Source organism: Diabrotica undecimpunctata, chromosome 6 (assembly GCF_040954645.1).
Source record: "Diabrotica undecimpunctata isolate CICGRU chromosome 6, icDiaUnde3, whole genome shotgun sequence".
Taxonomy (NCBI): Eukaryota; Metazoa; Arthropoda; class Insecta; order Coleoptera; family Chrysomelidae; genus Diabrotica; species Diabrotica undecimpunctata.
In genome coordinates, this window is record NC_092808.1 from 126,031,538 (window position 1) to 126,059,273 (window position 27,736).

A 27,736-nucleotide genomic window follows, 5' to 3' on the forward strand; every position below is an offset into this window, starting at 1 on the left:
AAGTCGTTTATTGTAAAATAGAGTTTATTTAAACAATGTTTAATGAACAATTTTAAGGTTTTTATACGGAGAAAATTGTGAAAAAAATAAATGTTTAATAGGCAAATAAGGTTATTTTACTCTAAACTTAAATGATAATTTAAATTGCTTAAACAAGTCGTTTTAACTGAAAGAAGTGCATGATCAGTAACGAGTATTCCCCCCTCTAGCTCTTATTACTGCTTGCATCTTTCTCAGCATGCTTGCAAGTAAATTTTGAACATATCCTTAGGGAAATAGCATTCCATTCATCCTGTGCAGCAAGTCGAAGCTGCTCTATCATATTTGGAACGGGATTTCTTTGTCCTATGCTGCGTTTTAGGTGATCCCACATGTGCTATATTGGATTTAAATCCGGGCTAAACGGTGGCCAATCCAATCTTGGAATTTTGACCTCATCAAGATAATTACTCACTATGGCAGAGCCATGTGGTCGAGCATTAACGTGAATCTTTCATATCACTTCCACAAGTGCGGTACGTACCTCCCAACTAATACCTTCGCAAATAATTATGCCATCAACTCCAAAACTAACGGTCTGGGAGAGACTGCAGCTGGCGAATCGTTCTCCAACTCTTCTGTAGGCGTAGTTTTGACCATCTGGCTTCCATAATAGGATTCTGGTCTCATCAGTGAAAAGAACGTTTTCCAGTTGTCGATATTCCACTAAATATGTGTTCTTGCAAATTCCAAACGACGAATTTTATGATTTTGGAAAAGACGTGGAACTTTGGCGGGGCGTCTGGGCTTTAAGTTTGCTTCTTTTGATTTTCGTCTATTTGTGAACTCACATTAACTTGTCTAACATTTAATAGCTCATTTCTGAGGTGCATCGATGTCAATGAACGATTTCGTGTAAAATTAAGAACCAAAAAATGGTCATCAATTGCGGTTGTGCACCTTGGGCGTCCTTTACCAGCCCTTCGTACAAAATTTCCTGTTCCGCGGTACCTTTTCAGGGTATTCGAAACTATAGATTCAGTTCTGCTGAGACGTCGTGCGATATCTTTTTGTGCATATCCTTCCTCGTAAAAAATTACAATATGTGCTACTTGGGCTTCATCGCAGTGTCGAATTGGTGAGATACTTATTTTAAACTTAATTAAATAAAAACAATATTTAATTATAACCGAATTAGTATGATTTTTGCTTTACGTGAAGAAGGTTTTTTATGATAAAATGTACGAATGCCACTAACCACTGAATAAACGTCAAAATAAACATCAAAATATTTCAGACCAGTTGAGTACATCAGCCTACTATATGAGTATTATCAGTAATCTAAAATTATTTTGAAATAATAGTGACTACAAAAAAAAATGGAAAATTCCAAAATATTCGATATTTTTGTCCATGAGTGTATATTGATATCATAATTCTGCTATAAATAACTTTTGATATTTCATTAATAAAATAATTGTAATAAATCCTAAGTATATGTATAGAAAAACTGATAATAGCCTACTTACATAACATATCGAAAAACAAACTTAATTAGAGTAATCTGCGCAATAAAAATAATGCTGGTTGGAATTTTAGCCACTTCCACAGAATGACATAAATCTACATAACCTTTTAAACATAACTTATTGTTTATATATTTTTAATAAAACTATGAGTATGAGTACTATCCATCGAGTTGTACTATCTGTTTATAAACAACATTTATATTGATAACTACTAGGATATAAACGTTATGCACCGACATTTTGATTTGAAAAATGACTAAAATGCCAACCATCGGTATTTAAGTCTAAAATCTACCACCTACTACTTAATTACAATTTATTTCGATGGCTCATTATTAATTGATTCGCCACTGTATGTATTCAGGTTATATTACTTACCAAAAATACTAAAGACGGGACAGGTGTCAACCTTTTCACAGAAATCAAACAGATAGCTTGCGGTAAATGACCATCTCTTGCTCCTACATAAAACAACCTCGAGGAAGCAAATATCGCTCCATTTAGCGAGCCAAATGTTGAGCAAGCGACGAATAAAGGCATGATGAAAGAAAACATGCCTAAAATTTTATCACCAAAAGTCACAGCAACAGCCTCCGAAGCCAAAACGTCATCTTTGCTCAATACAATAAAGTATGCTATGTTTGTGACAACATATACGACTGTTACTACCGGCATGGATATACAGATGGCTTTGGGAAGATTCCTAAAACAAATTTGTATAAACGTCAAAATTACTTTTAAATTAACAGACGCATTGCAAGCAAACTCATTTATATTCTTAGGTACAGTGTTAGAAAAGCAAGAAATGAACATATACGAGTCCCTTCCCATATCAGTTGGCCCAACGTTAGATTAATAGGAAAATTAAATTTTAGAGGACAAAAATAAAAGCGCAGCGTCAATTTTAGAAGTTTTAATGCATCGAACAATATTTTTGAATTTCCTAATTATAGAAAATATTCTATAACTTAATGAAAACTATTGATTACACAGAATAATAATAAATTTAAAAAAAAAACAAAAAAAAATGTGAAAGTTTACCACTGAGTTACATCTCCTTTAATTATATGACATCCACAATTCTTCAAGGCATAGTTTTTACCAAGTTTTGACAAAATTCTAATGTAAACGAATCCCATATTTTTTGCAATTTTTCCTTCGATTAGTTGACGGACCTGGCAGGATGTGTTCTGAAAGCTTTTTTCATTTCGAGCCACAAGGTCTCTATCGGGGATAAGTCGGGACTGTTAGAAACCCATTCCAGAAGTGACATGCCATGGTTTTCAATCAATTTTAAACTCTTTTTTTGAGGTACGACAACCCGCGCCGTCCTGTTGGAAGACAAAACCTTCAGCTGATGTTAAACGGTGATTCATAATAGGTAAGAGATTCTTCTAAAATATTCAAATATTTGTCCGTGTTTACAATCGATAAAATGTAACTTTCCCACACCTTTAGACGACATGCTGCACCATATCATGACAGATGCAGAAAATTTGACTTTTATCTTCAGACAGTCGGGATGGAAAGCTTCATTTTTCCTGCGAATGACGCGACTTCTACTGTCTCGAACACACACTTCAAATCTCGACTCCATTGTATCATTCCATTGTATTGAATCCTATTGCAACTGAGTCCAATCTTTATGCTCTTTTGACCATCTTAGTCTATTTTTCTTTTATTGTAATGTTTAAAGTGGCTTTGCCTTAGCCTAAAATAAAATGAAATTTTTTAAAAACAATTCGTACTAATTTTTTCAACTATAAAACTTACTTTGTAAGTGCCAAATCCTAATTTGTGGGATTCTCGGTGACATGTTGATCTAGAAACGTGTCTTCCAATAACGTCACTCCATAAAACACTTAACTCCATTCGAATTTTCTCTATATTGCGTCTTAACGCCCTTCTATCTGCTTCGATTATTTTACTTTTTCGTACATTTATAAGTTTTCTGACGACCGAACCTGTAGTTTTGTGTCTTCTGACTATATTTCTTACAGTATAGCGTGGCAATTGCAACATATTCGCGATTTCCGAATCGGATTTTCCAGAATTAAAAAAATTAATAATGATTGAACAAATTTTCTCATCGATAACTTTACCTCGACCCATTGTACAATCCACAAACGGCAAAAAGCTTTACAATACTACTCATACAATATCATTTTTCTATAGCTACCTCTGGATTTAACGTAATTTTCAACGTATGTTGACGTAAGTGAATGCACAGCCAGGGTTTAGTGATTTTTTATATTGTTGAAAATAATTAAAAAAGCGTAAGGGTAATGTTTTTAATAAATATTAATAAAAATGCCATAGTAATAATATGGGAACTTATAAAAACATGCAAATGATAAGTTTATGGTAATCGACTTAAACTGCAAATTCCATAGGTGCAAATATTTTTTCAATATCGAAGAAATATATTTAAGACAAGTTGAGATTTGGACAGAATAATATTAATAGAAAAAGAAGATGCAACAGAGTACTATTATGATTAGGTTGAATTGTAGAAGTGAATATATATACAGGGTGCGGCATTAGTGCGGAGAAGTCCAATTACTCGTTACTCAGTACATCAATTATTAATGTGTTGATGCACCTCGGTGACCAACACAATCTTGGATGCGCCTGGGCTCACTTCTGATTAGATGGTCAATATAATGCTGGAGTTTCTTGTTTCATGCCATAATTAACTCCTCTCAAAGTGCCCACAAAGTCTGGGGATTTATTGGGCCAAAGCAAAGGATTGAGTCCAGCCTAGTCCAAAAAGTACATGGTGACTGTCGCAGTTTGTGGGCTTCCGTTATCCTGCTAAAAGATTGGATATTAGAGCGTCTGAAGATAGGTATGACATGAGGTTCCAGAATTTCTTATACGCCTCACTGAGTTGTTATGTTTCCTCTGACGAATAGAGGTGACCTTGAACCACAAGCGATGACAGCCCCACCATAGCCCTAACAGTGCGGAGCACGTGCCATTCGACAAAAAACTGTGGATTTCATCTTTCACCATTCCTGGTCCAAAACCAAGTGTTCCTTGCGCCGTTTAAGACGATTATCTTGATGCTCGGGGGTAAGAGATGCCATCCAGTGTGACCTGGTAATAAAGAAGCAGTCTCTTAAGGTCATCAACCTTAGGGACGATCTTGACGCTCGATGCCTGATAACATCTTAACACAGTATCTAAACTTCTGTGAACTCTATTCTCAATTTCCCGAAAAGAAAGTCCGGCTTCTCTTGGCTAACTATTCTCCCCCTTTCAAACTATTTCAGTTGGTGGAGCGAGTCTTTGTACTCTAAGCATTATAAAAAAACGACGGTTGAGTTTACCGAAAGTACAAGCTGAATATGGTCGCAAATTTCAAACATGAAATAAAATATTTCGGTTTGGCAGTGTTGGGATGTTTTTATAATGCATATGTTATATATAAATAGAGAAAGCTTTTAAAAAGTACATTTTGATTATACTATTATATGAATTCTGCAATTTTTAATTTATATGAAACATTAACTATTAAATATTTGTCTCTTTCGAAATTACCTAATTGCAAACATCTGTTGCAATCTTACAACTGCTGATTTGACGATTGGCAAATCTATCCCCTAATCTCTCAAAGCGCAATTGCCAAAAAATTTCTAATAATTAACTGCACTTAATCTCCAAATAAACAAATATTTACTCATTCTTGTTTTATATAAATCAAAAATTGCAGAATTCATAACATAATATAAATAAAATGTACTTTTCTAAAGCTTTATCTTTTTATATTTGAAGTATGCAGTATCTACATTATAAAAACATGCCCAACACTGCTAAACCGAATTTGTTTGTCCCATGTTTGACATTTGCGGCTATAATCAGCTTGTACTTTCGGTAAACTCAACCAAAAACGACTTTCAAAAAACTAAGAACCGCACACCGCTAAATGTTGATCGGTACTAAACTTAAAAGTTAAAATTTTTAGACTTTATTGTGACAATTGATTATATTTATTTCAACTTATTCAGATCTATTTTTTAGTGAGTGTGGTATTTTTAATATAAAATATAATTAACGTCAACAGCGAATCTTGAATCTTTAATATTTGCAACTAATAAAAAAATAAAATTAATACTACATTTAATATACATACTTATAAGGATCCTTAAGTTCCTCCGTAACGTAGTTTAAATAATTGTAACCGGAATATGAAAATAATCCTGAATAGAACGCGAGTGCAATATGGCCTGGGTCCCAATTCGATCCTTGCATAGGCCTTTGAAAATGTTCCACATGACCCAAGCAAGCATAGTAGATTCCAGCAATCACAATAATTCCAAGTGCGAACATTTTCGTGGCTGTGAATATTCCTTGGACTCGTGTTACCCATTTAACGTTATAGCAATTAATAGCCTGCAAAAGGAAAAAGAAATATTAAAATAATGTTTTGATGATAACCTATTAAATTAAAAAACAGAAAGTTCACAAAGAAGATATAGTAAATAGGAATCAAAGAATTCCGTTAAATTAACGTATGTGACGCATAACATGGCCAAAATATTCCAGTTTGCGAATTTTGACTGTTCTGACCTCTTCTCCCAGTCCCTCTGAACTTTTCTCATCTGCTGCAAAACAACCTCGTTACAAACTCTATCTACCCAGCTTATTCGCGGAATTCTCCGATACACCCAGATTTCAAAGACTTTAAGTTTTCTTAGAAGTGTATCTGTTAAAATCCAATCTTCGACACTATATAAAAGAATAGAGAACACATAACATCTTACTAATCTAATTTTCAGTCTCAAAGTAATATTCTTTCTATATAAGATTTTCTTCAACTTAAAAAATGCAGCTCTGGCCTTCTCTATACGTATTCTTGTACTCTATAAGTCTTTGATTGTGTCCCAGTTCTCATTTAAATAACAACCAAGATAAGTAATACTGTTGGTTCTCTCTAGTTGTTCTCCATAAGCTGTTTTAAGGCGTTTTACTGAAAGTCATTACCTTTGTTTTTGTGGTGTTTAGCTTCAGCCCATATTAATTACACGTTGTGGTAATCCTATTAATCAGTTGTTGATCTTCGTAACTATTTACAATTAAAACCGTGTCATCCGCATACCTTAAATTATCAATATCTATGCCATTAAATCAAATGCTTTATTGAAAACGAACTCCGAATAGATGATAAATATTAGTGGGAACAAAACGCAGAACTGTCTTACTCCTCATACGAGAAAATACTGATACAAATGATACTTTACGTACCTTTATACATTTCTACAAATGAAAACTAAACTAATAATAGAAAACCCCAACCAAACGTATGCAAGAAATAATTAAGAAATTATCCTTTTGATTGGTCAATGTAAATGTAATAAACCAAATATTAAAACAATTTTTTTTTTGTTTCTCATAGTACCAAAAATATACTCACCGTTAAAGTACAAATAGTAGCTGCAGCTAGCAGTCGCACAGCTTCGTACGGCGCTGGACAAGTGCCCCAAAATGGTTGTACGATGTATTGGGCGAATGTGATTGCCGTTATAGCGTTCCCTACAGGCACCAAAACAAATAGTGCTACCCAAAGGTATAAAAACGACGGAAGGGGTCCGAAAGCTTCTTTGATGTAAGCATAATCTCCTCCAGATTTTGGTATCATAGTACCTATAAAATATTGTTTGTGTTATTAAAATAAAGACATGAATTTCGTATTACAAATTACTATGATAGAAGATAATAAGTGGATAGTCTATAGTAGGTAGTAAGATAAGTCTTACTACCTAATATATGCATTATTTTATATGATGCGTTATGTTTTTAATATGTTAATTTTAATTTTATACTATTTTTTAACATGTAAGTACTTTATTGTATATTAACATAAATAAATAGCTTGTTGAGTTTATTGTAAGATAGTTCATTTGATTACATGAAATCAACCTTAACTTGGAGAGTCACCTGTCAAAAAAGATCATAGTACATGATTTGTCTAAAAAGATTCCGTAATAAATCATGAGGAAAAAACCTCACGATACTATCCCAACATGGTAAGTATTTGTATTTCTGTTATTCAAGAAAATCAATTATGTATTCTCAGTATGTTATTGACTTAATGATAGTGTTATTTTCTTTTTATTGATTTCCTCTTTTTCCTCAAGTTTTCCAGTTTAGGAAAGAGAAATATCTTTTGTCGATCTTGAATTGCATTGAGGAACAGAACAATATCGATTTGATTTAAAATACTTTAACGTAGTCACAGTATATTGCTTTATAAAGAATATTCTTTGGCAATATACTGTGACATAGTCATAATGCTGAAATTTACTAAAAAAATTTAATAATTCTATTCAAATCAACAGCTGTCTGGTTTGTTTATACCACTTTTAGTAGTTTAAATTTATTCCGCCAGAGGTCAGATACTTTTTTTTCAATCGCGAATAGAGAAGGCAAATGAGTACCAACTACCTGTATTTCTTGCATTCGTAGACTAAGAAAACGCATTTAATAGCATCGAAATGTGGGCTCTAGAACAAGCTAATAATAATTGTAGAACAGATTCGAGATATTGGCAACCAATATATAATATATATTAAAACACAACTATAATAGTTTAACTACACGAAAACATAAATCCCATCCCCATTAAAAGAGGAGTTAGACAAGGAGATAATATAATATAATTTATGGTTTTAAATTATATGTGACAGAAAAATGCAGCATATAGAATTTAAAAAGGATTATATTTGGCGTAATCTTCCTCTGTGTTTTATATTTCATTACATTACATGTTGTAGTATTGATTTATATGTGATTGATGCTTCAAATGATCTCTTTAAAATGTCCCATGGTATGTTTATAGTCTATGTAATAATAAAAATTTCAGCAAAAAGCCTTTTACGGATTAAACTATAAACGAAATTCGCAAAGAAAATGGATTATGAATTTGGGTGCTTGGAACATACAAGGAATAATGACAAAACAGGAGGAGGTCTTCCGTGAACTGAGTAAAATGAAACTAGACATCTGTGTATTAACTGAAGTAAAGAAAAAAGGAAGAAGAAATGAAAAGATAAAGGAATACCTGCATTTCTATAGTGGCGTAAAAAAGAGCGAACGAGCTAAAAGGGGAGTGTCTATAGCAATACATCAGAAACTGAAAAAATGTATTAAATCATGGCAAGAAATAGATGAAAGAATTATCCTCATGGAAATTAAGAAAAATGGCCATGAAATAGTGGTAATTGGAACATATGCACCGACGGATGACTCAAGGGTTGACAGCAAGGAAAGGTACTTTAACAAGTTAACAACTGTTCTAGCCACAATTAATAAGAAGAAAGAAATTTGGATCTTAGGTGATCTTAATGCAAGAACTGGAAAGAGCTCCAACAGTGAAATAATAGGGAGATATGGAGAAGACATTCTGAACGACAATGGTAAAAGATTAATAGATTTTTGCGAGGCACATTCTTTGAAAATATTAAATGGTTTCTTCCCCCATAAGAATATACACAAATTTACATGGACACAGCCTACCAGGAATTTAAAATCAATAATTGACTATTTCATTCAGCGTAAAGATTCTAAACTAAAAACGAAGGACGTGAAGGTGTTTAGAGGGCCAGAATGTGGAAGTTACCGCCATATGATTATTGCAAAAGTAATGGTGACATTTAAGAGAGAACAACAAAAATGATGAAGTAACAGACATAGGAACAACCATAGAAAACATAAAATATAACCTGGAAAGCTTTAAACAAGATTTGACAAAGTTCTTATATAAAATTAGAATAGCTCAGAAAATAAAAAATATAGAAACAAAGGACTTAGACCCTGAAAGTGTATGAGGTAATTAAAAAATATATTCATGAAGCGGCAAATGAAGCACTGGAAAAAGTTGAAAATCGGAAAAAAGGAAAACCTGAATGGTTGTCAACGGAACTAGAAGAGAAAGTTCTCAAGAAAAAACAAGCATATCACATATGGCTTCAATCCAAAGATCCTCAAGACAGAGAAATATACGCTAAATGGAATAGAGAAGTTAAAAAAGACGTGGATAAGGCGAAAAATATAAACTGGGAGGCTAAGTGTGATGAACTGGACATATTTATGGGTGGAACAAAAGTAGCACAAGCTTGGAAAACATTAAAGCAGTTTAGGAAAAATAAGAAAAATGAAGACAACATTTCTCTCATAAAGTTAAATGAATGGGAAGAATATTATACGAAACTGCTGAAAGAGGATAGAGTAGAGTACAGTTGGGAAAAGATAAGGGAATTAATAGACAACAGAGACGAAAGACAGGAAATCCCTTTAATAACATTATCTGAATTGACGGAAACCTTAAAAGAGGTTAAAAACGGAAAAGCCGCAGGGCCTGGAGACATTCCCATAGAGCTGGTTAAATATGGGCCGACCACTTTTAGAATTATTAATAGTAGACCTTTTCAATAAATGTATGTGTGGAGACCAGGAAATTCCTAAAGATTGGAATAAATCTTATATAAGCTCCATATATAAGAGAGGGAATAAAAGAGACTGTTCCAATTATAGAGGTATTAGTGCGACGAGCTCTGTGGGCCGGTTGTACGGCAGAATATTAAAGAAGAGGGTTGAAAGACAGATACAAGATATTGAAGAACAAAGCGGCTTTCGTACCGGGAGATCCTGCCTTGATAATATATTTATCCTACGACAAATAATTGAAAAGCGTGTCGAAAGAAGTAGAGAGACCCATTTGGTATTTATAGACCTTGAGTGAGAAAGCATATGATAGTGTCCCGTTAAAGAAAATGTTTGAGGTCCTCGAAAGGTCCGGATTGGATTCGACGTATATCCCAGCGATATATAAATTGTACGAAAATGCAGTTAGTTGTGTAAAAATTGGAACCAGAACCTCAAATGAATTTAAAGTCACTAAAGGCCTAAAGCAAGGATGCTGTTGAGATATACAGAGCAATTGAAGAACCAATTACCACATATAGTGCCGAATGTTGGACGATGACAAAGAATGAACGAGATAAAGTAGACGTTGTGGAAATGGATTATCTTAGAAGGTCACGTCGAGTATCGAGAATGGAAAGAATCAGGAATTAGGAAATACGAAACCGTACAGGAATTAGAGATACTCTTTCAGATAGAATACAAGGAAGGCAATTACAATGGTATGGTCACGTGATGAGAATGGAGGAGGAGCGGTGGCCAAAGAAAGCCTTAATGTATGTTCCGCCAAAAAGAAGGAAAAGGGGAAGACCACCAAATTCCTGGAGAAGAGAAATTACAAAAACAATGCAATCTAGAGGCTTAGAAGAGGGAGATTGGAGAGATAGGAAAAGATGGAGGCTGAAATGCGGAAAGCGGCAATCGCCGTAGGACCCCCGTTATATGATGATGAATAATAAATATCAGATTACCATGATTTTTAATGTTAAAACGCGTATAAATTAAATTTCAATTAAGAAGACAGCAAAACCAACACAATTGAAAATGAAAATTCTACTTAAGGTTGGGTACTATAAATAACGTATAATCATAAAAATTATAATTTTAAATGTAGTTTTTATCACTTGTGGTTTTAACGATAAAACAATGCATAAAATTAAAAAAACAGGGTGCGTAATAAACGCAAGACAGTTTCTTTTAACATGTTACTGCAAAATTCTCTGTAGTACGGCTGAAAAATAATTCTATTCAAGAAGGTTCAAGGGGTATAATTTATTATCCGTTACGATTTAGTTCATTACTAGACCATTATACGGGTTTTTTTGTTTAAACTATCCATTTTAATTTTCAAGATTTTTTAAAATATTTAGTTTTATTTAAAAGTGAATGTTTATTAATTAAATTATACATTAGAATTGTTAAAAACTTTCTGCAACTATTAGTTGTTACTTAATATCTGCAAAAAAAGAAAATTGTGTACAGCAACCTTACAGTGCCGTCTTTTTTTGTATTTTAGCCTTGGTTTAGAACCTTTAGCCACGTAACATAAAATATTAGTATTCATTTATTTAGGATTGTACAGGAAGGAAACTATTCACGCTCAGGGGTTCAACAGAGCGACTTAATTTATAACACAAGACATAAACCACGGTTAGACCAGTGGCGGCCGGTCAGGGTCGGCAGTACCGACCCACACATTTATAGATATTATAGAATTTTTTTAATATTTAACTTAATCAGTATTTCAATAATTAATTATCGCGGGTAATAAGTTGATGTCATTTGTTTCTTTGTAATAAAAAAATATCTGTGAGATGTTTTGATGTGTGAGATGTATGACAGACTCAATTTTATTCATGGTTTTTAAAAGAATTCAATCAATTCGAGCGTTAAGTAATCCCTGCGCATCAAGGCACTTTTTAAATTAATGATCCGAGATTCAAGTCAAGCATCCGACTGCAGAATTCTTATACAGACCCGTTTCGGCAAGCCGATCCCAAGCTTGACGATTTACATGTAAAAATCAACGAAATATTAGTCGATAGGCAACCAAATATACATTTCTCTCCGTACGTCTTTAAACGGTAGGTACGGCAGAATTGAACTTGCCGATGCTTCATTGGTATTGACCGCAAATGAAATGTTATTTCGGGAAGTACAGTGATAGTGCATTGAATAGCTTTCCTGAGAGTGTATCGATCGATTCGTTTTGTATTGATTTGTTATAGTTTTTTAAAGTAATACTGTGATAAGTTATCGTTGCCGTAAATAGTTAAAGGGTTTTTTATTTTAAGATTTTTCTTTTTTAAAATTAAAGTGTAAACAAATTCAGGTAAATTAAACTAAAAAATGCAATATATGAGAGAAAATGTAGGCACTGATAAATGTGATATTGTTAATTATATTTTGCAAAATGGGTTTTCATCTATTCCATAAAAAGAAAAAATTGATATTAAAAATAAGGGGCATCCTTTGTCTAAAATGTCCCGGCTTATAAATATTAGTGCGGGGTAAGGAAAGTAATAGATTATTTTCGAATAATTGGTACAGCAAGTACTCATGGATTACCGGGAGTGAAATAAAAAACAAACTTTTCTGTTGGCTTTGCATTTTACTTTCGACAAATAGGGCAAACATCAAAATTCGTGGTGTGAATCTGGTTACGATAATTTAAAGGAATTATTTAGGGCTTTACAGAAACATGACATTTCGAAAGATCATACATACAGCCAGATTAAATTAGATTTATTTGGAAAACAAAGTACTTCTGTTTTATTAGATAATGTCCAACGTGAAAATGCCATTAAACATAACGAAATTGTAAAAAATAATCACGCAGTTTTACGTCCTTTAATTGATATAAATTAATTAATAGAATCAATTAGTTACATTTTGAATAACGTTGAATCTAAGATTCAGGAAACCATGAGAGGTTTTTATTTTTGACAGACGTGAGTAACAGCCATAAAGCAGAACATATTTTTGATATCAAAAATAAATTGGCAGGGCAAACTTATGACGGCGCTGCCGTGTTATCCGGTGAATTGAATGGTCTTCAGGCAAAATTTAAAACTATTGCACCGCAAGCGTTATTTACTCATTGTCATGCGCATATAATAATTTAGTTTTGCAGGATGCGTGTAAAAACATTAATTTTCGTAAGGATAGTAATTTTCAACATATACGCACTGACGTTTTCGATTCCCTTGATATTTCCGAATCAGACAAAAAAAAACAAAGGCATAACAAAGACACTGATCTCGAACAACGAATACATTTTGAAATTTTGTATACTATTATTATGCAAATAGATACTCGTTCTTCGAATTTTGAAGATTTGCAAATTTTTGACCTTTTTAACGATTCAAAATTTAAAAGTTACGTCAAAGAATTTCCAAGACATCTATTAGGAAAGTTAATTAAAAATTATCTATCATTCTTTAATAAAATAAAATTAGAAAATGAATTAAAAGTTTTATATGCTGATCCAAATATTTTCGGAAGGTGGGATAAGTTACAAGATACGTATAATTTTATATACTGCAATTCATCACAACAAACTGTTATCGAAATCAATAAATTATTGTTATTAATTCTCTCATTACCATCAACTTCTGCCTCAAATGAACGGGATTTCTCTTGCCAATCAAAACGTATTGTTCAAAAACCATGAAACAAGAGGGAATGTCAAGCTTGTCTCAAATGACTACAAAAAAAAACAGAAAATCTCCTATGATGATTGAGCCTTTTTATTGGACGGGATACCTACCTGAAGAGACAAAAAACCTTGCCGACCCTGTCTCTAAAGCCACGAGCCGCCACTGGGTTAGACAGGTGGGCAACAAATAGGTACACATATAAAAAGGAAATATCCATTCAAAAGATCAAATATTTCACTCACGCCTTTCAATTCAATTTTTTGCAGAAATACCAGAATCAATTTAAAATTTTTTGTATTAATGGCGCCTTTAAACTTGCTTTCAGCAATTCTTGAAGCAGCCACATACTTGTATTGACATGTAAGAGACAGTTTAAGAATATGTGATTTAGATCAGCTATATTAGTTCCACACTCACATCTGTCTCTTGGCAGAACTCCGATTTTATATAGATGCTTCGGAAAACATCAATGATCTACTTTTAATCTTGGGATGATGGGTAATAAGGATGGTCAACACTGTGTTTCTACATAGTGCAACAACTTTGTAAAATTGGTTCGCAGCCACTGTAGGTTGTAATTTAAACAAATTATTGAATGTTGTTTCACCGAACTGAATCCAACGTCTATCCCATTTAAATTTAATATGTTGTTTTACATATGCAAGAAGATCACATGTCTTAAATTTTTCAATCAATATATGTGGGTGCTTTAGTGGATTTTTAACTAACGAATCCGCAATACTATAACCTAATATGTCTGAATGTCCCTTAACCCATACGAATTTAACATCATATTGTTACGAACATGCATTCAGCGTGGCCCGTGTAACGGTTGCATCTCGAAAGCGACTAGAAGTTTCCGGCGATATCGAGTGCGAGAGAGAACAACCCGTCACATAGGCGAATTGGAGGTGGGACTACTTTAAATTATTCTAGAATAACACTTTTGGTATATATATGTAACGATGTTATGAGTTAGTTTAGTTGATAAGAGCTAATCGTGCTGAAAAACTTAGAAATAAATATATTTATATAAATTCGAACCGCTCATTTTATTTAATCTCGCTACAATATGATAAAGCTGATAATTTTATTAACTGTTGGATCTAACAATAAAAATTCCATAGGACCGGTCAATTTTATTGATCTCATGTGAATCATAAAAAATGGCAAAAATCGCGCAACATTTATTAATTTAACATACTTATACAAACCGACTTTATTTGCGACAAAATACAAAAATTTCATACGAAAGTTGCACTCTTCTTCTTTAAATCGCATTTTGATTTTGGTCGATAGTACACTCTGATCAAAATATATCAAATTTTTATCGTCGAGTTGATACAAATTTTATTTAAATTTGATTTAGCGTGCGTAACTGATATTCAAAATCACCGGTAGCTTCAAGCGTTGTTTCTGAGAGATCGGTTCATTCTAAACAAAAACTGCTAATAAACATTTTTTTTTTAAATATACTCAGCTACATTTTTTATTTGAAACATTTTTTTCTACTGCGTATAGATTTTGAATAAATTGATTTTTTCCGTTTTTCTTCCCTACGAGGGGACGTTTTAGGGGGAAGCTGATGGATAAAAGTCGTAAACTTTTTTGCATCTTTTTTGGGATCCCAAAATTAACATTCTCAGCAAAATTTAGCTGGTTCGTATGATTTTTAGAGGTACAGTGTTATTTTCGGCTCTGACGACTTAAGTAACTGGAGAAAGTTGGTTGAGACTTAAGTCCAGGGTAGATGAATATGGACTGAAAAAAAAATAAAGAAGATCTGATAATCTACGATACGACAGTCGCCGTAATTTAGTATTATAAAATGAAAACAAACAAGTACATATGCCCGTAGAGCAGTGATTCTTAACCGGTGTTCCGCGGAACTTAAACGGTGTTCCGCGGAACACAGGTGTTCCGCGAATGTGTTGCAAGTGTTCCGCGAAAAATATACGTTAATCTCGCAGACCGACGTGAAATTGTGTCGCTTCCAAGAGATCGGGAAGGATGAAAAATTCTCTTGACAATCTCGTCGGCGTATGCTATGCGTGTATTTATTGTCGCGGTTACCCGGTTACCTGTTTTCTGGTGTACCTGGCAACACTGCTGGTCTCGGTCTTCGGTAGTGGTGCGAACTGATTGCTCATGTGTGTAACGATAAGACTACCAAAGAGAATTGAAGTACTATTGTAAAAATAATACCTCAATCAACCATGGGAGCTTATCGTCTATACCTTGCCTAGCTCAGTATCTCAAGGGTGAGTTCGTCTTGTCTTAAACTAGGGATTGAACCAGAGTTCTCAGTTGATTTCAAATAAGACAAATTTTAACCAAACATATTTATTTAAATCAATAAAAAAACAATAATTAACCCTGCCAAAGCTTAACAGTTAATAAGTGTTACTTATTGCTTCGATGGGCTGCTTGTGTGTTCTAGCTGTTGGGTCCTCCAATTAGAATTTGTGGCTTCTGGAGAGCTGCAGTCACACGTGGCTGTATGTCCTGACCAATTGTTGAACTCCAAATAAGGTGGTTGATATAAAGCCAATAAATCCAATAAACCAATAAAATGTCAAATAAACTAATAAACTGTCCAGTAAACCAATAAACCCAAGAGAATTTGTAGACCATAAAAATGAGTCTTATAATAATTTTTGCCTTCTTTTATAAATTTCAAAAAGAGGCAAAAAATAATCCCACTACAGAAAAGTTGTTTTGACAGAAAGTGGGAGACTGAATGAAGTTAGCACAGATGTCATAGGATGTTGCTATAGATATCATGAAACTAGCTTGTCTGTCAACACGGAACAGAATAGTCTGCCGAACAAAAAGAGAGAGGGCGAATATTTATTCTACGTGACAGAAAGAGAGAGAAAATAAAGACAGAGGAAGAAAAGAAAAAACATAGGGCGCCAACTATTTTTATAAATAAAAAATAGTAAAAATTAAACTGAAGATAAAGAAATTAATAAATTAATAAACAAATTAAAATGAAATAATTATTTAAATATAAATTAATAGAGATGTGTCGTTTATAACGTTACATGTGTTTTGCTTGAATACGCCCTATTTGTCACGTGCACGCAACCGTTTCTCGCGGAAAACGACGCACTATTTTTATTGAGTTTTAAATTCCAGTTGATAGGTAAGTAATTTAGGTTAGTTTATTTAAGATTTAACAGCAAGTTCAAATAAAAATAAGGTTACTTAGAGCTAACAACAACGATGAATATTGTTAATTTACTTTTGTAACTAATCACCTTTTAAAATAAAATTTGTTTCGCATTGCAGCAATGGACAAATTCCTTATTAAAAGAAAACGTAGTTCCGACGATGCACAAGATATAAACTATGAAGCAGGTACCAGTACCTCTGTGGAGGGACAGCTTCCCATTCCCCAACCAACCAAAAAACTGAATCGCCAGTATTCGGAAGCATATTTGAGTTATGGCTTTACATGGAAAGGTGATGTGAAGATTGTCCCATGCCAAATTGTCTTGTGTGTGGTGAAAATTTATCTAATTCGGCAATGGTCCCGGCTAAACTAAAACGCCATTTTTCAACGAAACATGCCAATCTTAGTTCTAAAAGCAAAGCATATTTTCAAAGATTGTTGAACGTGTAAGAAAAGCAGGTAAGAAGTTTTAAAAAAAATGTTAAAATTTCTGACAAAGCACAATTAGCTTCTTATAAAATGGCTAAATTAATAGCTATAAGGTTGAAACCGCATACTATTGCTGAATATTTGGTATTACCAGCATGTGCAGAAATGGTAAAAATTATGTTTCGTGAGGATGCAAAAAAAGAAATTATGAAAATTCCCCACTCCGACGATACAATAAGAAATAGAATTAAAAATATGTCAGACGATATTGAAAGTACAGTTTTTGGTATTATTACACGAGAAAATTTTACATTGCAAGTTGACGAATCCACTGACTTTAGTGGCAAAGCCTACTTAATAGGATTCATTCGTTTTATTTCTGAAAACAAAATAGTAAATCAGTTTTTATATTGTAAGGAACTTACTGAACATACAACGGATCAAAATATTTTTAAAGGCATTACATCATATTTTGAAGAAAATAATATATCATTGAATATGTACGTGGGTATTTGTACAGATGGGGCACCATCAATGTTAGGCTCTATTAAGGGATTTGCTACACTTGCGAAAACAAGAAACCCAAACATAATTACGCATTGTTTCTTGCACAGAGAATCCCTAGTATGCAAAACGTTGCCAAATGCTTTAAAACCTGTGTTAGATCAAGTAGTGGGAATGGTCAATTACATAAAATCAAGGCCATTAAAAACACGCCTTTTTAAATAGCTTTGTTCTGCAATGGAAGCAAACACGAAGTTTTGCTTTTGCATACTGAAGTTAGGTGGTTAAGCAGAGGAAAAGTCTTGAATCGAGTTTTATAGCTTAAATGCGAATTGTTAGCATTTTTTGAAGAAAAAGGTGCAGCAACAGATAAATTTGCAATATATTTAGAAAATGATATTTGGCTTGCCAAATTAGGATATTTGTCTGACATTTTTAAATACCTCAATAATATTAACACAAGTGTCCACGGAAAATCTGAAAATATTTTGTCTTGTACTGAAAAATTATCAGGGTTTCAAAAGAAAATATCTCTTTGAAAAAATCGCATATTAGAAAAAGGTACATTGGATATGTTTCCCAGCATTAGCGCAAATATTGAAGAGATGAAATCCGTTATCATTGTTGAACATTTGACGCTATTAGAAGAAAAAATTGATCACTACTTTCCTTCCCTATATACAGATAATAACGATTGGATTCGAAATCTTTTTATCTCGATTAATTCGTCGAAATACCAGCTATCAATACAAGAGGAAGAAGAGTTAGTAGGCTTGTCAACGGATCGCACTCTGAAACTAAAGTTTTCTGAAATGTCACTTGAAGAATTTTAGATTTCTGTGCAAGCTGAACACCCACTTCTTTTTACAAGAGCATTAAAGGTATTACTACACTTTGCAACTTCATACTTGTGTGAATTAGGTTTTCCAACCTTCACAAACATAAAAACAAAGAAACGTGAAAGACTTGGGAATATTGATGAAGAAATGAGGGTAGCGTTATCGCATATTAGACCGGACATTGCTAAAATTTGCAAAAGTCATCAGACTCAAGTGTCGCACTAAATTTGTGTAATTTTTATGTTATTATGTTAGTTATGCCCATACATCTAATTTGTTAATGTATTTACTAATCTACATATTTTTTGTTAATTTCTATTTTTAGAATATGTTTTTATTCTTATATTTTGTTTTTGCATGTATTTGCAGTTAAAGAACGTGTTTTATTTACATTTGCACCCCTTATTTAGTGTTTCCTATAAAATAACACAATAGTGTTCCGCGACTTTTTAAAGTTTGTCAAGTGTTCCCCGTTCCCCAGCTTTGAAAAGGTTAAGAACCACTGCCGTAGAGCGTGCTCATTTAACAGACGAGCAACAGGTATGTTTAAAGTAGAATCTTTACCGTATGGGGAAATATTCCATATTAAATAATTTTGTATGTAGGTATCGACGAGCATTACCATTTTTAAGTTTTTTTTTGTAAATAAAATTTATTTTTATAAATTTTCTTATCACATACTTAAATATTCAATGGAACAATGAACATTTTATTTCCGTTAATACAATAAAAATTTCATCGTTAAAGGATTAATATATTATACGATTCGTGTTTGACGAAAATGCAACAAGTATTCCAAGTACATATACAGTAATGCGATATATTGTGATATATATGCGGTTATATTGCGATATTGTTTATTGTACATTTTTTTAAACAACATATTTTAGACAGTATTATATTTTTTAGATCAAGGTCATATTGCTGATCGATACCTTATCAGCAAAGTTAATATTGAAAATATGAACATCGTCTAAGTTGTAGGTACCTATGTAATGCTGGAAATAATTCCCATTTTTTAATAAACAACTGTCATGGTAAGATACACCGAAGATATTGGGCGCGTTCAGCAGACGGAGCAGCTACCGCTCCGCTACTTCCGAATCCATCGGTTAGCGCTGGACCAAATGTCATAAGTCAAAACCTGCTGGATTCCGCTACCGCTACCTTATCTGTCAATGTCAAATAATTTGTCATTTTAAAAATTAAATATTTTTGTTCTTTGTTTACGTTTGTCAGTAGATTACCAATTTAGCTTGAGTTTTAAATATTATATAACTTTACGTCACATTCATATAATAGGAATGACATAATTAGAGTATTAGTGGAAGAACTTGCGGACGAGGAAAATAATATCCAGCTAATTGGAAATGTTGTGGATCAGTTGACACAAAATGAAGAATTAGAGCTAAATAATGTTGAGAGAGCTCAAGTGCCTTCTAATCAAAATTTTTTTATGAGGAAACCATTCACCAATAATATATGGGAGATCTTTTTGTAAAGCATTTTCGCATGAGTAGGGAATGTGATGAAGTAGGTTTTAGTAAAGATTATTAGTTCTTTGAAAACTACATATAAATATTTTAGGTAATTACTCAGCAACTAGGAAATTTAGGAGTTATACCCATTTCAATTTAATACCCTACAATTCCTTTAGATAAAAAGTGGAACATCTATTAATGTGGCGAAAAGGCAAATAGAATGATGATACTTGTATATATTTTGGTTCATTAATATTTATGTTATATTTACAAACTTTTCTTATTTGGCTTATAAACACACTTTCCTCTGTAAAATAATTAATTTTAATAAAACAAAAGCTACTAAAAATATATCATTTTATTTACAACATTTTACAAGTTTTATTTACAGTGCTATAAATGTAGTTAATACAATAAACTGATTTGGAAGAAGAATATATGAATAGTATGATTACAAAAAAAAATAACATATACAGTCACAAAATAAGATAACAAATCAATTCAGAAAAAGTCACAAGGTTTAATGGTATTAAGTTATCTAATGCATGCAGATAATGTAACACTAAACACAATACAAAAGCTGAAGTCGAAAGTATTACAAAGTTGGATCAGAATTATCACTTTTGAAGGGGAAAACTGATAGATTAAAAATTTGGAGCTTCTTTGAAGAGTTAGCTAATAGAAGAGTTCTGGGAGTAAAGCTGTTATAAGAGTAATTGAATCTATGAAAAGAATATAAAAAGTCTGCACATACCTAGTTGCAATATTGGAGAATAATAAACAAATATTTTGGAGAGAAGTTTGAAGCAGGTGCACAGGCTGTTGATAATTTTAAATAGAACTATTAAGTCTCTTTGATTTCTATATACCTCAAGAGAAGTTCAGTATACATTCTAATGCAACATATTCACAGTATACATGCATCCATACAATGGCATGACAGAAAATTGGACAGTCTTAAGTTTCAGTTTAGATGCAATGTAATAGGGGGACAAAACTGTAGACCAGTAAATGAAAAGGGATCTAACCATGGAGAAGGAGATCAAATAGCAGAGATGTAAGAAAAATCTTTGATGGTTCTCTTCACAAATCCAAGTAGCTTCATAGATTTCTGTATTGTTGTGGAAATGTGTGATTTATAGTTAGAGTCAAGGTTCACACCTAGATCCTTGGTTTCAAAAGTAGAATATATGGTTAAATTGTGTTTACTATATTCGAATATTATTGGGGGATGAGGAAGGTGCAAATGAAAACTATGACATTTTGACGCATCCAAATACCATTTTGTGTGCTTCACTTAGAGGCGATCAATATCCTTTTGCAGACTTCGGCCTGGCATTTGTTTATTTTAAAGCATTTTAAATCGTCAGTAAATATATAGTAAATTTTCACTTACTTGGAAACAACATATTAGATAGTTGACAATTAGATTAAACATTACACACAATTATCATCTAAATAAGGAAAGCTATATAGTGCCTGAAAGAAAGACTTTGATATGTAAGTAATAAAACCATCAACGAATTGAAACAATAATTACATCTATAGGCATGATAACAACAGAACTAAAAAACCAGAAACAGAGAGGAATAACACCAGCTTTCAGAACAAACAATTACTTAAGCAAATATAATAAGCACCAGAGCCAACATAAAAAACATTTATACAGTGGGGTATAACAAACTTAATCAAAAACCCAACATACAATATTACATCTGTTAAACTGGTAGAACCTTAAACAAATGTATACCAGAACACAAAAGAGCTTTCAACAACAAAAAACAGAGTCTACATGCACACTTCACCTTTTATATCATAATAATTCATTTAGTGAACAATTTCAAATCCTTATATTAAGAAATTTATGAACCCTCACACTGCACCATAGTGAAAAAAAAGGACCCTTCTGGCTGTATATCTTTTTAACTCTATATACACACAAAATTAAAATCTAAGTATATATCTACACATTTCTTTAAAAAAAAAACCTTAATTTGTGTTAGTTAGAGGTGAGAATCACTATATGATTCACGCAGCCTTGTTGACTGATATCGTATATTACAGCAGTGTGCATCAAATGCCGATTCACACAAAAACAAGTCCATATGATTCATGCGACCGTGTTTATCAATGTAATATCGTTTATTACAATTATATGTCCATTTCCACAATATAGGCCATTTTACAGAAAAATACAATTTTGCTCTAAATGAATATTATTTATTTCCAACTGTTAGCCCGTAGGTGTTTGTTGATTTCACTGTGTACCTACTCTGTGCAATTCTTTATACTGTGAAAATGAGTTAAAAAAAAACAAGAGAAACTAAATAGTGTAATGAAAACAATATTTTTTTAATATATAAAGTTTTTGTTAATTTCTTATTAAAATAACAATGTATTTAAATAATAGTTTTCGTTAAAAAATAAATATATAATAGTTGACTTAAGTAGTTTTTATCAGTAACCCACTTTTCAGGCTGTGAGAATCAAACATTGGTTCACATATTTCAGAGGCCAAATATAGTTTCTGTTGCTTACAGCCGTCTACGTTTAAACTGCATTAATGATACTTTGATATGAGAGACCACAATTGCTTCTCAGAGCTTTCATAATTTGTGATGTGTGAGCATGGACGTATAAACACAGATGGACTCAGTTATTTACATAAAAATGTGAAGCCAAAAATTATTTGACTAGGTCACATTCTCAGCACCTTCAAATGTTGTCACATTTTTTTATTACAATATCTTATTCACGTATCGCTGAAAATATTACTATATTTATTTTATACTCTGCAGGTGCTATCAAACCAAAATAATAATTTATTACTTATATTAATATATTTAATTGTAATTAAAACATCAAATGTGCACATAGTGTGCATATCATTTAATAATAGCGTATAACAGATATCAAAAAATTATTTTATATGTAGAAGCACTGAAACCTATTTATTAATGGCAACGGTGTTTACATTTCTCTGTCTTATGGCTCTACGTCAAACTTCAAATGCTGTTCCATGTCATGTCCATGTTTGTTTACTTTTTACCCAAGATGAGGAAAAGTGTTGTTTTTCGATAGTATTGTTTGTTTACATTATTTAAGATAAGGAATTGAGGAAGCCTGTGTGTTTACATTTTAAAATATGTCTTTCATAGGCGTACCATTGGGTTTATTCATACTAATTACTGTATTGAACAAGATATTAGTTCATGAAATTAGTATAGACATTTTTAAATTGTAAGTAGACATCATCTGGTTAAAAAGATATGTTTAGTAGCTTTTTAATTTAATATTTCTCATGAATTAACAATAAATTAGTGAAATGAATAAAACTCATTTATTTTTCTATGTAGGTTTCCAAATAATATTGATTAATGATGAAACTTACTCTAAACTTCAACAGAGAAAACAGTATAAAAAAACCTTTCAAAAGCATCCTTTTTGGTTATTTAAACTTGTAAGGAAGCTGAAAAATATTTCAGATTTTTTAATAAAACTATAAATATCTACAATAGACTAGTTAAAAACCTTATGAATATTTTGATTATTAAAACCATACAAAATGTCCCAAAATCAATCTATGAGCATTTTGGTGACCATATGTATGATGAAGATGCAATCGATGGTCACTCTATGAAACTTTTAAAATTGGTTCTTGAGAAATATTTTAAAATTGGAATTCATCATGAAACGAGGACTACTTTAGATGCTAAGACCGTGCGCATAAGAAGCGTTCTTACTAAGACTGTTTTATTTCGCAATCAATAAAAATTTATTTCTATATCAATGTCTTCTATTATGTCTATTTACCATTTTTACTTTAATATTTCTGTTCGGTAAATAGCTTTCCAATAATTTATACATTTTCACGCCTACTTTTTAATAAGTAGGTATATTTGCAAATAATTTTATGTCAAATGCCAGCTTTGGAATGATCAATAAATATGTTTGTAGCATAAACCCTTACTACGAGGAATCTAGTCATATTGTATTAAAACAAATTTGTCACAATTTTAAAAAATATGTTTTAATACAATTATTAATAAATATAGGTATGTACTTAAATTTGACAAATGTATATTTTTTAATTGTTTTTTTTTTATCGTAGGATTATTTGATACCTATTAAAAAATTAACTTGAGCTCAACTATATTTTATTGTATTAATTTTAAAGCAAATAAAATTGTATTTTATTTTTTCTATAAAAACGTGTTTTTATACATTATTACTACTTCCAATTATTAACGTCTGAATAATTATCCTCGCGAGTAATAATTCAAGCACGCTTATGTTCATTGAGGAAGTATCACAGTCTATCGATACCCGTTTTACTCCCCTTTACCCTCTTGCCCAGGAATATCGAAGCTTCAAAACAGTGTGTGTTTAAGGTATCTTATTGCTGGGTCCATCTATGTTTATACGTCCATGTGTGTGAGCATTACAAATGCGTGTGTATTCGATATTTGATTCTCGCGGCTGTAAAATCGTATTACCCGTGTATCACATTATGCTTCTCATGGCAGTGAGATGTATTAAAATATACAGATATAATTCTGAATGACCAATTTGAGACATACAGCTTTCCCCTCCTTTATTTGTTCAGAGACTATAAAGTGTAAAACAGACATTTGTTTGTCAATTGAGAAAGACAAAATGCTGAAATAGCTGTAGTGGGAAGAAATTATAATAAAAGTTATAGAGATGTAGAAAACAAAAGTTTTCAGAGTTTTCTTTTTAGATAACATTAACTATAAGTAATGATCAATTTCGACGTAAACATTTTTAATAGCTAATATATGAAGTGAAAAGAAAGTATGAACAAAACATGAAGGAATGGAACCAAACAGTCATTAAATTGTAAAGATAAATAATGGATCACCTTTTTGTTATTAGGAAACAGCTGGAAAGGAATTAGAAATCCAATCAAGAAATACCTCTAAACAAGTTAAATAAATTCAATGGATATGTCCATATAATAAAGTAATATATGGCTGGAAGTAAAAACGTAAAAACAAAACAAACAAACACCTAACCCTCAATTTTAGTACAGAAATGTCATGAATGACATTTCTCTCAACATGTTGGATGGAGGTAGCCATACATTTTTACGCTACCAAATTTGACAGGCCGCTCCGGAAGTAGCGGAGCGGTAGCGGTTTCATTTTGCAGACATTTACTCAACAGTTGTGGAGCAGCTCCGCCTGCTGAACGCGCCCATTGTTATTTATGCAGTAACTATTGTATGTTAAGTTGTCTACTTCCTGATATCTTTTTCTCGCGATTTAAGTAATTATGCGATTGCTGCTTGTCGTTTGGGGTTGTACGAAATATATTGGTTTCTTAATATTATTCTGAAGCTATTTTCTTGTGGCATCTTAATGCAATTTACTATTTTTGTTGGGAAAAAGCCACAATTTTACTTTCGGAACAAAGTAAATTGTTTCACAATTTCCACTTCGAAAATCGTTCTCAAAATACAGAACGTTAATAAATTAAACAAATTTTGAAAATAATGAATAAGAGGATAAGTTTAGCAACAGGATTTCGTACTGGAAGATCGTGTACATATAAGCAACATTCGTTATAAAGCAAATTACTGAAAAATCACTAGAATATAATAGAACAACATTTCTGAGAATAAAGCACTGACAGAGTAAGACTCAAAGACGTAATCCAACTTGTGTATAATAGAGAAGTTCCTCTATATACCATAAAAACTATTGAAAACATCAACCAAAACAACAAAATGGAGATCAGAATAGATGGAGAACTTACATAAGCTATAGATATAGGCAGCGAAATAAGACAGAGGCCATTAAGTTCTACGCTCTTCAATTTAATCAAGGATGAAATCATTAACACCGTTAACAAAGGAAGAGGATACAGAATGAGAAACAAAAAAATCAAAATACTCTGTTACGCAGACGACGCAATATCGATAGCCCAAGATGAAGGTAGTATGCAAAGATTTAACATAAGAGCAAACTAATTTAATATGACAACTCCGAAAACTAAAACAATAATAATCAGCAATAGACTACAAGTCCATGGGAAACTTTTAAGGGATCATTTGACCCAACAACTTTAGAAACTATGCCGTCAATTTTTATCGGTACAGGTGACTACACAGGTAAGCAAAACTTACCACTCAGAGTGGTATAACACGAAAGTGGTATAACAGGACTACCACTGAACTGTTCTGCGCTGCAATAAATAAAGTAAAGATAGCCGTGATGATCGCCAACATCCGGAACGGATAGGCACTTTAAGAGAGACCACTCAGAGGAAAGGGGGGCATTTTGGCTAAACATATTTGTAGGACATTTATAACTTAGGTATTTCATACAAAAATAATGACCTGAGACCTAATGCCGTACAAAAATACTGGTATTCGGAGCAGAAAAAATTTTTGATTTTCGGAAAACTTTGACCTCATCTTCGGCAATTTGATACAGTACGGCGTTCATAAACATAGTTTCGGATCGTTTTTAGATTACTTCTTTTGCAGTGCCGTACATATCGGCTGGAATAGGGGTGTAAAATCTAGGAAGCACTTCTCTATTTTTAAGTAGTACATGGAAGATGATTAGAACCAGTATGAAACTCACTGATTTAAATTTAGTTGCATAAAATAATAACATTTTGGGACATGCCGTACATTTTTCACGGTACATGCGCTTATGAGAGGAAAATTAATTTCCCTCTGATAAGTGGGATATTACAATCAAAAATTTCTGTACGGCATTGATATATTTTGTTAACCCTACACTGACCAATTTTTTATTTTTGTGAAAAAAAATGTTTCCCATATCTTTAGAAGATACAGAGTATGGGAAAAATGATTAAAAAATTTTTTGGTTAATATATACATAGCAATAACAAAAAAACGCTTTGTATCAGATATGCTACACTGGGCATAACACTAAAAGTTAAATTTGTAAGTTAGTTTAGTTAGATTAGTTTTGTTTAAACACAAATGTAGACCGCACTTAGAGCACTTAATGAAAGAAAATGATTTACATGATGGTAATTTATATCTCTGTCGGGCTTGCATATACATTGGCCAATGTGCAAATGAATCAGTTCTTACTTCTTTTGGCGGAATGTAAGATATAGCTGAACGATCTTTTTTAGCTTGAATAGATTTTTCTACTTTACTTGGATGTCCTCTTTTCTTCGAATCATTGAAGGCCCCAATATGGCATAAGCAGTAAGCTACTTCTGCGCGAAAATCTACTAACAGAAGGATATTAGTTTGCTTCCGGTTTTTTGCACATACTTTTTATACAGCAACCAGCTATTTATTACAGTCATATCTACTAAATGGTAAAATAAGCGCAGATGCCACTTTTTAGTTGTCGTTTGAATTTTATACCTTCCTATCATTAAATCCATCAAATCTACGCTCCCCATGTGTTTATTGTATTCTTTCACAATATATGGACAGTTGACGGTCGTCTGACACTTCTGTTGTCGGTCGTAATGATTTATTGGAGTAATAGGAAGTTCTCTGGCAAAACTAGATAAGAGTGATACGGTTTTGTTGTCTTTCCAAGAGACAGAAGACACTTCAACACCATCAATGTTGCTTACATATTCGACAGAGGTATCTATTGCTTATTTTCTCATGATTAATCTATTTCTAATGAGTGTAGAGTAATAAAATCTCATGAAGTATTCAAAAGCGCTACAGGGTAATCCGTCAATAATC

General features: G+C 32.4%; 1 protein-coding gene across 2 annotated transcripts in view; it reads right to left on the reverse strand.

Annotated features, from left to right (window-relative positions):
* The window catches only part of mnd (L-type amino acid transporter minidiscs), an 89,121-nt gene that overhangs the window by 25,231 nt on the left and 36,154 nt on the right, over nt 1-27,736 (reverse strand). For both annotated transcript variants that reach the window (XR_011951272.1, XM_072535325.1), the window contains exons 2-4: nt 6,925-7,154; nt 5,644-5,903; nt 1,887-2,211 (exon numbers count right to left, since the gene is read on the reverse strand). Coding sequence is in view for 1 of the 2 variants with exons in the window: in XM_072535325.1 (XP_072391426.1) it covers nt 1,887-2,211; nt 5,644-5,903; nt 6,925-7,154 (815 nt within the window). In the remaining variant the exon portion in view is untranslated. The remainder of the gene's footprint in view (nt 1-1,886; nt 2,212-5,643; nt 5,904-6,924; nt 7,155-27,736) is intronic.